General features: G+C 36.1%; 1 protein-coding gene across 2 annotated transcripts in view; it reads left to right on the plus strand.

Moving 5' to 3' along the window:
- The window catches only part of USH2A (usherin), a 782,904-nt gene that overhangs the window by 75,957 nt on the left and 691,822 nt on the right, over positions 1-15,125 (plus strand). For both annotated transcript variants that reach the window (XM_049708908.1, XM_049708907.1), the window contains one exon: positions 14,029-14,092. In XM_049708908.1, coding sequence (XP_049564865.1) covers positions 14,029-14,092 — 64 coding nt within the window. The remainder of the gene's footprint in view (positions 1-14,028; positions 14,093-15,125) is intronic.

Genomic DNA, 15,125 nt, shown 5'->3' on the forward strand with positions numbered 1-15,125 from the left:
TATCCAATTTCAAGATTAACTGCTGAGAGATAGAGGAGGATGGGAATAGAGAAAGTTAAAATGCCACAAAACATGATATTCTTACTATTATTCACCCATGGAGGGAAAAACACTCCCTGGATTGTTGCAAATCTTTGGTCAATTTCCATCATTTTAGAAAATTGGATTTGACATTCTTTGCTAGTGTTATCATTGCTTTTATGGCAGAATTTTCAGTTGTTCTTACTCTGCCATTCCTGATGACATCCTGTAATTTATTTCATCATTATCTTGCACTTTTATCAATAGACATTGCCATGCTTTATTAGATTTATAACTAGTATTTCATGTTTTGGGGCTAATATAAATGTTACTTTAAAAAGTTTCATTTCCAGTGTTTCATCACTAGTGTATAGAAATTGAATTGATTTTTTATACTTTCAAGTTGTATCTCATAAAATTGCTAAATTTCTTTATTATTTCTAGTAGCTTTTGTGTAAATTCACTGGGATTTCCTAGGAGACAATTATATTACCCATGAATAGAGGCAAATTTATTTCTTCCTTTCCAATTGTTGTGACGTTTTAAAAAATTAGGCTTATAGCAAAACTGTTTTTATCTTGATTTATATATTAGATTATTTACTCAGAGTTTTCCTATTTAACTAATTTTGCTGTGCCACCAATCATAATGTGGCTGTACTGCTTCTTACCAGTGATTACATATTTTCTAAATAGACAACTATGAGGGCTTTCTGGTATGAGTCATATCTATTTACTTGATCGATTTATATAATTTAGACCTGTCTTTACCATATGAATATTTTTCAAAGAAGAATCTCTTTATGAAATGTTTATTCCACTGAATATCTGTTGCCAAAAAGTTGGCAACTAGCAAAAAAATGAGTAAAATTCACTCTTAAGACTATGTCCTTGAAATATTTTATGATATTCTCCCCCAAAGTCAAATCATAATTCTCCTGTTTGGAGTGGATGATTCACATTAACTCTAGGTCTTTAGCGAACTTTTTTAACTTTAAAAATTCCCTTCAAATATGAATTCTGTGGTAGATGTGATTGTTTTATGTTCAGATTCCAAAATTTAAAACTAAAATGGTTTTTAAAGGTCATAAAGCCTAGGCCTTTTATTTTATAGGTGATAAAATAGATTTCATAATCCCTCTGCAGCAAAGCTTCCCTTTAACTATTACTAAAATATAGGAAGAGAATTCAAATTTATCAGTATTGAGATGTACACCTCCACTTCTATACCCTCTTCTGACTACTATTGTCTTTCTCTTGGATGACTGTAATAGTCTTACTGGTCTCACTGCTTCTACTCTTGTCATCCTATATTCTACTTTATATATATATATATATATATATATATATATATATATATATATATAACTTTTTCAGGGCTACTGATTTTTTTTTTTTTGGCTGCATTGGGTCTTCATTGCTGCACGAGGACTTTTCTCTATTTGCTGCAAGTGGGGGCTACACTTCGTTGCGGTGCGTGGGCTTCTCATTGCAGTGGCTTCTCGTTACAGAGCACAGGCTTTAGGTACATGGGCTTCAGTAGTTGTGGCACACGGTCTCAGTAGTTGTGGCTCATGGGCTCTAGAGAGCAGACTCAGTAGTTGTGGCACACAGGCTTATTTGCTCTGTGGCACGTGGGATCTTCCTGGACCAGGGCTCAAACCTGTGTTCCCTGCATTGGCAGGCAGATTCTTAACCACTGTGCCACCAGAGAAGCCCCCTATATTCTACTTTTAACACTTCGGAATAAACTAGAGTTCATGTCACTCTCTACTCTGAGCTCTCCAGTGACTTCCTCTTTCATATACAATAAAAACTGAAGTCCTTACAATAGGCTACAGGGCTTTTCACAGTTTGAACCCAATTGCCCCCCCACACACACACCACCCTACACCTGGCAGCCAGTTACTTGTCTGACCTAATCTTCCAATAGCCTCACTTCCCTTATTCTGCTCCAGGATGCTGGCTTCTTGCAGTTCTTCTCATATGCCAAGCATACTGCCTTAGGTCTGTGCACTCAATGACTGCTGTCTGGAATATTTTGCCCCGATTTATATATGTGATTGTTCCCTTTCCACTGTCATACCGTGTTCTCAATGAGACCTCTCTTTAACATACTATCCAAATTAAAGTCCAGCCATGCTCTCCAAGCTGCTCTTATTTTTTCCCATTTTTCATAGCATTTATCTTGTTTTAATATACTACATAAATTACTTGTTATATTAATCTAGTTGCCTGAATGCAAGCTCCATAAAAGCAAGTTTCTTTTGTTTGTTTGTTAGTTTGTTTGAGTTTCTTTTGTGCCTGTTTTGTTAACTGATGTATTCCTGAAACCCATGAAAGTTCCTGGCATGTAAACGGTTCCCAGTAAGCATTTGTTGAGTCAATGAATGCATAAAAGAATTAATCCAACCTGATAATTTAAAGCCATGATTCTGTTTTGATTTGCATTTCTCTAATAATTAGTGATGTTGAGCATCTTTTCATGTGTTTGTTGGCCATGTGTATGTCTTCTTTAGAGAAATGTCTATTTAGATCTTCTGCCCATTTTTTGATTGGGTTTGTTTTTTTGATATTGAGCTGCATGAACTATTTGTATATTTTGGAGATTAATTCTTTGTCAGTTGCTTCATTTGTAAATATTTTCTCCCATTCTGAGGGTTCTCTTTTCATATGTTTATGGTTACCTTTCCTGTACAAAAGCTTTTAAGTTTAATTAGGTCCCATTTGTTTATTTTTGTTTTTATTCTCATTACTCTAGGAGGTAGGTCAAAAAAGATTTTGAGGTGATTTATGTCAAAGAGTGTTGTGCCTATGTTTTCCTCTAAGAGTTTTGTGGTGTCTGGACTTACATTTAGGTCTTTAATCCATTTTGGGTTTTTTTTTGTGTATGGCATTAGGGAGGGTTCTAATTTCATTCTTTTACATGTAGCTGTCCAGTTTTCCCAGCACCACTTACCGAAGAGGCTGTCGTTTCTCCATTGTATATTCTTGCCTCCTTTGTCATAGATTGGAAAATCAAAACTACTATGCGGTATAAACTCACACCAGTCAGAATGGCCATCATCAAAAAATCTTCAAACAATAAATGCTGGAGAGGGTGTGGAGAAAAGGGAACCTTCATGCACTGTTGATGGGAATGTAAATTGACACAGCCACTTTGGAGAACAGTATGGAGGTTCCTTAGAAAACTAAAAGTAGAATTACCAAATGACCCAGAAATCTGATTACTGGGCATATACCCAGAGAACACCACAATTCAAAAAGACACATGCACCCCAGTGTTCATTGCAACACTATTTACAATAGCTAGGACACGGAAGGAACCTAAATGTCCATCAATAGAAAAGAATGGATAAAGAAGGTGTGGTATGCTATGAGACTAGATATCAATTACAGGAAAAAATCTGTAAAAAATACAAATAATGGAGGCTAAACAATACATTATTTAATAACCAAGAGATCACTGAAGAAATCAAAGAGGAAGTCAAAAAATGCCTAGAAACAAATGACAATGAAAACATGATGACCCAAAATCTACGGAATGCAGCAAAAGCTGTTCTAAAAGGGAAGTTTATAGCAATACAATCCTACCTCATGAAACATGAAAAATCTCAAATAAACAACCTAATCTTATACCTAAAGCATTAAGAGAAAGAAGAAATAAAAATCCCAAAGTTAGCAGAAGGAAAGAAATCATAAAGATCAGATCAGAAATAAATGAAAAAGAAATGAAGGAAACGATAGCAAAGATCAATAAAACTAAAAGCTGGTTCTTTGAGAAGATAAAATTCATAGACCATTAGCCAGACTCATCAAGAAAAAAAGGGAGAAGACTCAAATCAATAGAATTAGAAATGAAAAAGGAGAAGTAACATATGACACTGCAGAAATACAAAGGATCGTGAGAGATTACTACAAGCAACTATATGCCAATAAAATGGACAAGCTAGAAGAAATGGACAAATTCTTAGAAAAGCACAACCTTCTGAGACTGAACCAGGAAGAAATAGAAAATATAAAGAAACCAATCACAAGCACTGAAATTGAGACTGTGATTAAAAATCATCCAACAAACAAAAGGCCAGGACCTGGTGGCTTCACAGGTGAATTCTATCAAACATTTAGAGAAGAGCTAAGACCTATCCTTGTCAAACTCTTCCAAAAAATTGCAGAGGGAGGAACACTCCCAAACTCATTCTATGAGACCACGATCACCCTGATACCAAAACCAGGCAAAGATGTCACAAAGAAAGAAAACTACAGACCAATATCACTGCTGAACATAGATGCAAAAATCCTCGACAAAATACTAGCAAACAGAATCCAACAACACATTAAAACGATCATACACCATGATCAAGTGGTGTTTATCCCAGGATTGCAAGGATTCTTCAATATATGCAAATCAATCAATGTGATACACCATATTAACAAATTGAAGGAGAAAAACCATATGATCATCTCAATAGATGCAGAAAAAGCTTTTGACAAAATTCAACAACCATTTATGATAAAAACCCTCCAGAAAGTAGACATAGAGGGAACTTACCTCAACATAAAAAAGGTCATATATGACAAACCCACAGCCAACATCATTCTGAATGGTGAACAACTGAAAGCATTTCCACTAAGATCAGGAACAAGGCAAGCCTGCCCACTCTAACCACTATTATTCAACATAATTTTGGAAGTTTTAGCCACAGCAACCAGAGAAGAAAAAGAAATAAAAGGAATCCAAATTGGAAAAGAAGAAGTAAAGCTGTCACTGTTGGCAGATGACATGATACTCTACATAGAGAATCCTAAAGATGCTACCAGAAAACTACTAGAGCTAATCAATGAATTTGGTAAAGTAGCAGGATACAAAATTAATGCACAGGAATCTCTTGCATTCCTATACACTAATGATGAAAAATCAGAAAGAGAAATTAAGGAAACACTCCCATTTACCATTGCAACAAAAAGACTCGAATACCTAGGAATAAACTTCCCTAAGGAGACAAAAGACCTGTGTGCAGAAAACTATAAGACACCGATGAAAGAAATTAAAGATGATACAGACAGATGGAGAGATATACCATGTTCTTGGATTGGAAGAATCAACATTGGGAAAATGACTAAACTACCCAAAGCAATCTAAAGATTCAATGCAATCCCTATCAAACTACCAATGGCATTTTCCACAGAACTAGAACAAAAAATTTCACAGTTTGTATGGAAACACAAAAGACTCTGAATAGCCAAAGCAATCTGGAGAAAGAAAAACAGAGTTGGAAGAATCAGGCTCCCTGACTTCAGACTATACTACAAAGCTAGAGTAATCAAGACAGTATGGTACTGGCACAAAAACAGAAATATAGATCAATGGAACAGGATAGAAAGCCCAGAGATAAACCCACGCACATATGGTCACCTTATTTTTGATAAAGGAGGCAAGAATATACAATGGAAAAAAGACCTCTTCAATAAGTGGTGTTGGGAAAACTGGACAGCTACATGTAAAAGAATGAAATTAGAACACTCCCTAACACCATACACAAAAATAAACTCAAAATGGATTAAAAACCTAAATGTAAGGCCAGACACTATCAAACTCTTAGAGGAAATCATAGGCAGAACACTCTATGACATAAATCACAGCAATATCCTTTTTGACCCACCTCCTAGAGAATCGGAGATAAAAACAAAAATAAATAAATGAAACCTAATGAAACTTAAAAGCTTTTGCACAGCAAAGGAAAACATAAACAAGAAGAAAAGACAACCCTCAGAATGGAAGAAAATATGTGCAAATGAAGCAACTGACAAAGGATTAATCTCTAAAATTTACAAGCGGCTCATGCAGCTCAATATCAAAAAAACAAACAACCCAATCCAAAAATGGGCAGAAGACCTAAATAGACATTTCTCCAAACAAGATACAGATTGCCAACAAACACATGAAAGAATGCTCAACATTGCTAACCATTAGAGAAATGCAAATCAAAACTACAACGAGGTATCACCTCACACCAGTCAGAATGGCCATCATCAAAAAATCTACAAACAATAAATGTTGGAGAGGGTGTGGAGAAAAGGACACTCTCTTGCACTGGTGGTGGGAATGTAAATTGATACAGCCACTGTGGAGAACAGTATGGAGGTTCCTTAAAAAACTATCATACGACCCAGCAATTCCACTACTGGGCATATACCCTGAGAACACCATAATTCAAGAAGAGTCATATACCACAATGTTCATTGCAGCACTATCTACAATAGCCAGGACATGGAAGCAACCTAAGTGTCCATCAACCAATGAATGGATAAAGAAGATGTGGCACATTGGCACATATATACAGTGGAATATTATTCAGCCATAAAAAGCAACGAAATTGAGTTATTTGTAGTGAGGTGGATGGACCTAGAGTCTGTCATACAGAGTGAAGTAAGTCAGAAAGAGAAAAACAAATACCATATGCTAACACATATATATGGAATCTAAAAAAAAAACAAAAAACAAAAAATGGTTCTGAAGAATCTAGGGGCAGCACAGGAATAAAGACACAGATGTAGAGAATGGACTTGAGGACACAGGGAGGGGGAAGGGTAAGCTGGGACGAAGTGAGAGAGTGGCGTGGACATATATACACTACCAAATGTAAAATAGATAGCTAGTGGGAAGCAGCTGCATAGCACAGGGAGATCAGCTCAGTGCTTTGTGACTACCTAGAGGGGTGGGATAGGGAAGGTGGGAGGGAGACGCAAGGGGTAGGAGACATGGGGATTATATATATATGTATACTTGATTCACTTTTTGTTATAAAGGAGAAACTAACATACCATTGTAAAACAATTATACTCCAATAAAGATGTTAAAAAAAAAAAAGATGTGGTACATGTATACAATGGAATATTACTCAGCCATAAAAAGGAATGAAATTGGGTCATTTGTCAAGACATGGATGGACCTAGAGACTTTCATACAGAGTTAAGTAAGTCAGAAAGAGAAAAATAAATATTGTATGCTAACACATATATGTGGAATTTAGAAAAATTGTATAGATGATCATATTTGCAAAGCAGAAATAAGAGACACAGACGTAGAGAACAAATGTATGGATACCAAGGGTGTAAGGAGGGAGTGGGAGGAATTGGGAGATTGGGATTGACATATATACACTATTGATACTGAGTATAAATTAGATAACTCATGAGAACCTACTGTATAGCACAGGGAACTCTACTCAGTGCTCTGTGGTTACCAAAATGGGAAGGAAATCCAAAAAAGAGGGGATATATGTATACATATGGATGATTCATTTTGCTGAACAAGAGAAACTAACACAACATTGTAAAGCAACGATACGCCAATAAAATTAATTAAAAAAAACAACAACGTGATTCAGGCTTTGACAGAATCACAGTGTTCAACAGTTTTGCCTTCAGTTATATTAGGGCTTTCAAAACCAGAAGTCATTATCCCTTATTCATTGTGATCTGTATTTTCTGGGTACTTTGAATTAAAATATTCCCTAGAGGTTGTATATATAACATTTTAGACTTTTTTTTATACTGCGAACATAAATTAGGTAATGTGGAATACATGTTGCCACTATTTTTTTGTCTTTGATAACTCATTATGTTAACAACCATAGGAAATGATGACTAAACTGGTTTCCTGGGCCTCCATAACAAAATACCACAAATTGGGTGGCTTATAACAATAGAAATTTATTGTTCTACAGTTCTAGAGGCTGTAAGTCCAAAATCAAGGTGTTAACAGGGCCATGTTCTCTCTGAAACCTCGAGGGGTGCATCCTTCTTTGTCTTTAATTAACTTCTGGTGGTGGCTGCCAATCCTTCGTATTCCATGTTCTTTAGCTCTGTCACTCTAATCCCTGCCTTTGTTGTCACATGGCCTTCTCCCTGTGTGAATGTGTTTTTATTAGTATTTTCCTCTTTTTATAAGGACATTAGTCAGATTAGGGCCCACCCTAATGACATCACCTTGATGATATCTGCAAAGACCCTGTTTCCAAAGAAGGTCATGTTCATAGGTACTGGGGGATAAGACTTCAGCATGTAATTTGGGAAGGGCACCATTCAACCCATAACCATATTTTTTTTTATCTGGGGGGTGTTTCTTGATGGCATAGCATGCTTCGAGTATGATGGGAAACTTCCTGTTGCTTCATTAGTCAGTGCTGCCAAAAGCAGCACCAGTGTTTATCTCTATTGTGTCCCCAGGCAGCACTGAAGTGAATACTATGATTGTTTCAAATAGCCTGCTCACTTCTACTGCACTCTTCTTTTACTTAATCCGAGGCCCACTACCTTGACTCCTCTCTTTTTTCTGGTCTATTACCTCTCACCCTGTTTCACTTTCCTGTTCTCTTCCAAGTACTGTGGTGCATTATTTCTTCTATATTACTGGAATCTTACCTTCCTGTTCTCCTTGTTTGATATACTGTACCTGAAAACCCTCAACCCTGGCTACCTCTCATCATTTGATATTTCTCTTGAGTTGTCAGCATGTTTGGGGAAATCACTTAGCTTTCAGACTCGTGCCATGGCAAAGTTACAGTCTCTGATTTCAGATGGCCCTGAAGATACTTCTTGAGGATCCGTGTATTTTTCCCTGGTCAACCTTCTCACTCATTTTGTATAGCCTTCATGATACATCTTTATTACAGGTATAAATACCGCTATTCCTCCTTGCTTCCCTCCTTCATTAGTAAATAATTTTTGAACAGTTTTACCCTTTGCCAGGAAACTTGGCTATGAGCTAGGGATAGAACAGCAGATAAGACCAATTATTACTTTCTGTGTCTTTCTAGGGAAGACTTTTACATTTCATAAGCATGGTAGAGAAGTAAATAGGCATTTGTAGAACAGAATCAGAAGTGCAGAGTGCCACAGGAACATATAGGATCCTGCTGGGCCACAGAAAGTTTCCCAAAGGAAATATTTCAAAGCTGATTAAGGGCTGGGATAGAGCAGGAACGTTGGAAGTAGAGGCAAAATCATGTGCAAAACCTCAGGGCTGAGAGACCTTGGTCCTTGTGGAGTACTACAGGTAGTCTGTAGACCTGCACCATATGGCATATGAAGGATGCTGGAGGAGAAGGGTTGGGTGTGAGTGGGGTAGGTGAAGGTGAAGAAATAAATAGGGGACAGATCCAGCTTCCTTCATTCCAGGCAGACATTACCTCTTCCTCAGAAAGAAAATTCATACCATGAGGAGTGATTTTCCTGTTTGTCTTCCCTACTCTTCAAACAAAACCACAATGACTTAAATGTATTCACACCTGTTCTTCCTGTCTTTCCTCTATGTCCAAGAAAGGTGTATCCTTCATTATATCATTTCCTACCTTGCTTAGCTTCAGCTCTTTGATCCAGGGCAATTTACCAAATTTCTTGGATGGCCAGTTTGTCAAATGAACTGTGCATAATGTTTTCTTTCTCTTTTCACTAATTATAAATTTTAAAGCAATTTGTGTTGGAAATCTAAAGATTTCTATGACATTTTAATAGAGTGGGGTTTTTTTGTTTGTTTATTGTTGTTATTTCTTCATAACACTGCTTTAAGTAATAATTAGTTTGCACTTGCCTCAATTGCCTATTTCTAGACAAAGGGTAGAGGAACTTTCCTAACAGGAATGTCAGGGCATTAGGCTGCATCGAGCATTGTTTTCTTTGGGCTTTGGGTTGTGGGGTGTGCGGAAAACTGAGGCAGAGAAGTGGAGTGGGGGCCTACAGATATACTTTTTCTTAGAATGTATCAATTGGAAACCTTTAGATTCATGAAGAAATATTCATATATGAAATATTGTTATTTTCTTAACTACAGCCTTTAATATAATTATAAGAAGAAAGATAAAATACACACTCACACAAACTCACACATAGACACTTACTCTTTTTATGCCCCTGAGTCCCATCTTTCTTTGCTCACATCTCCTGCTGCTTCTGAGATCAGCATCTCAGACTATTTGGTGTGCTAATTCTACTCTACATCTTTTATTCATCTGCCATAACCTCACTCTGCCCCAGGTTCCTCCGAAGCACCACCAAAAAACTGCAGCAAAGATAGATCAGACATTCCTTAAAACTCTATTATTGAGATAAAATTAAAAAATAGAATTGTTAAAAAAAACACATTTAAGGAAATAGTCATTTGGTGATTGGCCATTGCTCCAAGTTTAATTTAAAAAACACAGTTTCTGGATTAGCATTATACTTTAGAACATATCATTGTTGTGTCCCCATGATTTAAACTCTAGCTAGAATTTTACCATTTTCATTGTTTTTCTCATTATTAAAAAGAAAAAATACCTTAGCTTTCTTACATTTTTCTGTTCCTACTCTCCCTGGGCTTATCTGTTAGTACATCCTAAATAAATATTTGGTGAATTAATAAAATAATGTGTGGTTTAAAGTTGATACATACCCACATCTTGAAAAGTCACGTAATTCAAAGCAGATTGGGCTCTGAACCTGACTTGTCTTAGAAAAATTCTCATGAGGTGATGGAATTTTGAGACTGAGCTAGGATGCCACTGATACATGTGAATAACTCAGAACTCATGAATAGGAGATTTTCAATTTATCCTCACTTACTGGAGATTTTCTAGATGAGGCATTAATCTTAGTTTGGAGAAGACCCAAGCTGATGCCCTGGAGCTTGGGGGTAGAACAGGTGGAATGGAAAAGTGGGGAGTCTTGTTCTTGGTAATGTGAATGCTCTGAAAATCAGGATGCGAAACAGATGACAATCACATTTAGGGCTGATGAGATGATAGATTTATAGGTTTATAAACTACAGAGAAATTTGATTTGGGGAAGATATTCTGGATAGAGATCATAAGTTGGGTCAGTAAATAGGCTGGCCAAAATATTAACTGACAAGTCCTATAATGTATATAGAGATAACTATGATTATTATTCACTTGTAATTAGCAAAATATATATTGGTCTGTAAGAATTTGAAAGGACTGTGATATAAAAGTTTTCTAAACTATAGACCAATTACTAGTAAGGAGATTGAAACAGTAAAAAAAAAAGTCAACAAAAAAGCCTAGGACCAGATGTCTTCACTGGTGAATTCTACAAAGCATTCAAAGAAGATTTAATACCTAGTCTTCTCAAACTCTTCTTTGATGAACATGGAGGCAAAAATCCTGGACAAAATATTAGCAAACTGAATCCAACAAGACATTAAAAGGATCATACACCATGATCAAGTGGGATTTATTCCAAGGATGTAAGGATGGTTCAATATCCACATATCAATTGAGGTGACAAATCACATCAGCAAAATGAAGGATAAAAGTCATATGATCATCTCAATAGATGTAGAAAAAGCATTTGACAAAATTCAACATTAATTTATGACAAAAACTCTCAGCAAAGTGGGTATACAGGGAGTATATCTCAGCATAATAAAGGCCATGTATGACAAACCCACAGCTAACAATGGTGAAAAATATGAAGGCTTTTCCTGTAAGATCAGGAATAAGACAAGGATGCCCTCTCACCACTTCTATTCAACATTGTATTGGAATTCCTATCCACAGCAATTAGCAAGAAATAAGAAACAAAAGGAATCCAAATCAGAAAGAAAGAAGGAAAACTGTTCCTATTTGCAAATGACATGATATAGAAAACCCTAAAGACTCCCCCCAAAACCTGTTAGAACTAATAAGTAAGGTAAGTTGCAAGATATAAAATCAATATACAAAAATCTATTGCATTTCTATGCACAAATAATGAACCATGAGAAAGAGAAATTAAGAAAACAATCATATTTACAGTTGCATTGAAAAAAGTAATAGGGACTTCCTTGGTGGTGCAGTGGATAAGAATCCACCTGCCAGTGCAGGGGACATGGGTTCAATCCCTGGTCCAGGAAGATCCCACATGGTGTGGAGCAACTGGGCCCGTGCGCCACAACTGCTGAGCCCATGTACCACAACTACTGAAGCCCGCACACCTGGAGCCCATGCTCTGCAACAAGAGAAGCCACTGCAATGAAAAGCCTATGCACCACAATGAAGAGTAGCCCCTGCTCACCACAATTAGAGAAAGCCTGTGCACAGAAATGAAGACCCAATGCAGCCATAAATAAATAAACAATTTTTTTAACAGGAATAAATTTAACCAAGGAGGTGAAAGACCTGTACACTGAAAACTATAAGACACTGCTGAATGAAATTGAAGACACAAATAAATGGAAAGATATTTCTTATTCATAGATTGGAAGAACTGATAATCCTAAAATGTCCATATTATCCAAAACAACCTATAAGTTCAATGCAATTCCTTTCAAAACTCCAAGGGCATATTTCATAGAACTAGGCCAAATAATTCTAAAAGTTGTAGGAAACCACAGAGATCCTGAATTGCCAAAATAATATTGAGAAAGAAGAACAAAGCTGGAAGCACCATTCTCCCTGATTTCAAACTCTACTACAAAGCTGTATTAATCAAAACTGTATGGTGTTGGCACAAAAACAAATACATAGATCAATGGGACAGAACTGAGAGCACATGAATAAACCCACATGTATGTGGACAATTAATCTCCAACAAAGGAGAAAGAACATACAAGAGAAAGGATAGTCTCTTTCCAGTTGGGAGAATTGGACATGTAAAATGATGAAACTAGATGACTACCTTATGCCATACACAAAATTAACTCAAAATGGATTAAAGACACCATAATATTCCTAGAAAAAGCATAAACAGTAACCTCGCTGACATCCGATTTAGCAATGTTTTTGTGGCTCTGACTCCAAAGTCAAGGGAAACAAAAGCAAAAATAAACAAATGGGGCTACATCAAATTAAAAAGCTTATGCACAGTGAAGGAAACCATCATCAAAACGAAAAGGCAGCCTACTGAATGGGAGAAGATATTTGCCAATGATATATCTGATAAGGGGTTAATATCCAAAATATATAAAGAACTCATGCAACAACAAAAGAATGAACAACCCAATTAAAAAGTAGGTAGTGGGTATGAATAGACATTTTCCCAAAGACATACAGATGGCCAACAGGCACACATGAAATGATGTTCAACATCACTAATTATTAGGGAAATGCAAAACAAAACTGTAATGAGATATCACCTCATACATGTTAGAATGGCTATTATCAAAAGGATAAGAAATAACAACTGTGGAGAGGAGGTGGAGAAAAGGGAACCTTTTTCTGGGTTGGTGAGATTGTAAATTGGTGCAACCACTATGGAAATCAGTATGGAGATTCCTCAAAAAATTAAGACTAGAACTACCATATGACCCAGCTATTCCACTTCTAAGTATTATTTGAAGATAATGAAAACACTAATTTGAAAAGATGTGTGTGCCCGTATGTTCTCTGTAACATTGTTTACAATAACCAAGATATGGAAACGACCTGTGTACCTGTTTCCATCAATTGATGAATGGATAAAGAAGATGTGTGGTGTGTGTGTGACATTCTTTTTATTAGTCTACATATTCAAGAGATGCCTATATATATATGTATGTATATACATATATATATATAAAATAGAATACTACTCAGCCATAAAAAAGAATGAAATCCATCCTTGTGGCAACAAGGATGAGCCTTGAAGGTATTATGCTAAGTGAAATAAGTCAGAAGGAGAAAGACAAATACTGTATAATTTCACTCATATGTGGAATCTAAAAAAACAAATGCACGAAACAAATGCACAAATAAAAACAAACAAACCCATCAATACAGAGAACAGTTTAGTGGTTACCAGAGGGGAAGGTGGTTAGGAGTGGGTGAAACTGATGAAGTGTGTCAACTCATATGGTGATGGATGGTAATCAGACTTGTGGTTGTGACCACTTTGTACTGTATGCAGATGGTGAATTATAATGCTGTATACCTGAAACTAATATAATTAAAAAGTTTCTTAGCTTTAAAAGAATTTCACTTGAACATTTGTCAACCGTTGCTTGGTAAACTGAGACTTCTCATATTATATACATATATGTATTTTTCAGGTTTAGAGCAATTTGTTGGAAGAATGCAAGATTTTCGATTATACCAAGTGGCACTTACAAACAGGTAAGCAGATCGTAAAACTTTATACCTGAAGTGTAAGGGTAAATGATAAATTCATTTAAGTAAGAGTATCATGAAGATTACAGCATTTTCCATCTTTACAGTATTTGGGAAACATCATCTAATTGATGTTTACAGTGTTTGCTGTGGCTTAGTCTATGGTTGTTATTCACTAGTGCTACTCTATTGGGTAACTCCTCATAATATAAAATTGATCAAATTCTGTACAAAGGATTTCTTCTAAGAAAACTAGACTTTTGAACAAGTCGTATTATAGAATTTGGGATACATTTGTTTAAATGTTCTGTATGAAGTTGTTTCTGATACTTAAGAAACTGCTATACTTCACTCTGTATGATAATCTCTAGGTCCATCCACATCTCTACAAATGACCTTTTTATAGCTGAGTAATATTCCATTGTATATATGTACCACATCTGTATCTATTCATCTGCTGATGGGCATTTAGGTTGCTTCCATGACCTGGCTATTGTAAATAGTGCTGCAATGAACATTGTGGTATATGACTCTTTTTGAATTATGGTTTTCTCTGGGTATATGCCCAGTAGTGGGATGGCTGGGTCATATGGTAATTCTATTTTTAGTTTTTTAAGGAACCTCCATACTGTTCTCCATAGTGGCTGTATCAATTTACATTCCTACCAGCAGTGCTAGAGTGTTCCCTTTTCTCCACACCCTCTCCAGCATTTGTTGTTTGTAGATTTTCTGATAATGCCCATTCTAACTGGTGTGAGGTGATACCTCATTGTAGTTTTGATTTGCATTTCTCTAATAATTAGTGATGTTGAGCAGCTTTTCATGTGCTTCCTGGCCATCTGTATGTCTTCTTTGGAGAAATGTCTATTTAGGTCTTCTGCCTATTTTTGGATTGGGTTGTTTGTTTCTTTTAATATTGAGCTGCATGGGCTGTTTATATATTTTGGAGATTAATCCTTTGTCCATTGATTCATTTGCAAATATTTTCTTCCATTCTGCAGGTTTTCTTTTCATCTTGTTTATAGTTTCCTTTGCTGTG

The sequence above is a fragment of the Orcinus orca genome, chromosome 1 (genome assembly GCF_937001465.1).
Source record: "Orcinus orca chromosome 1, mOrcOrc1.1, whole genome shotgun sequence".
NCBI lineage: Eukaryota > Metazoa > Chordata > Mammalia > Artiodactyla > Delphinidae > Orcinus > Orcinus orca.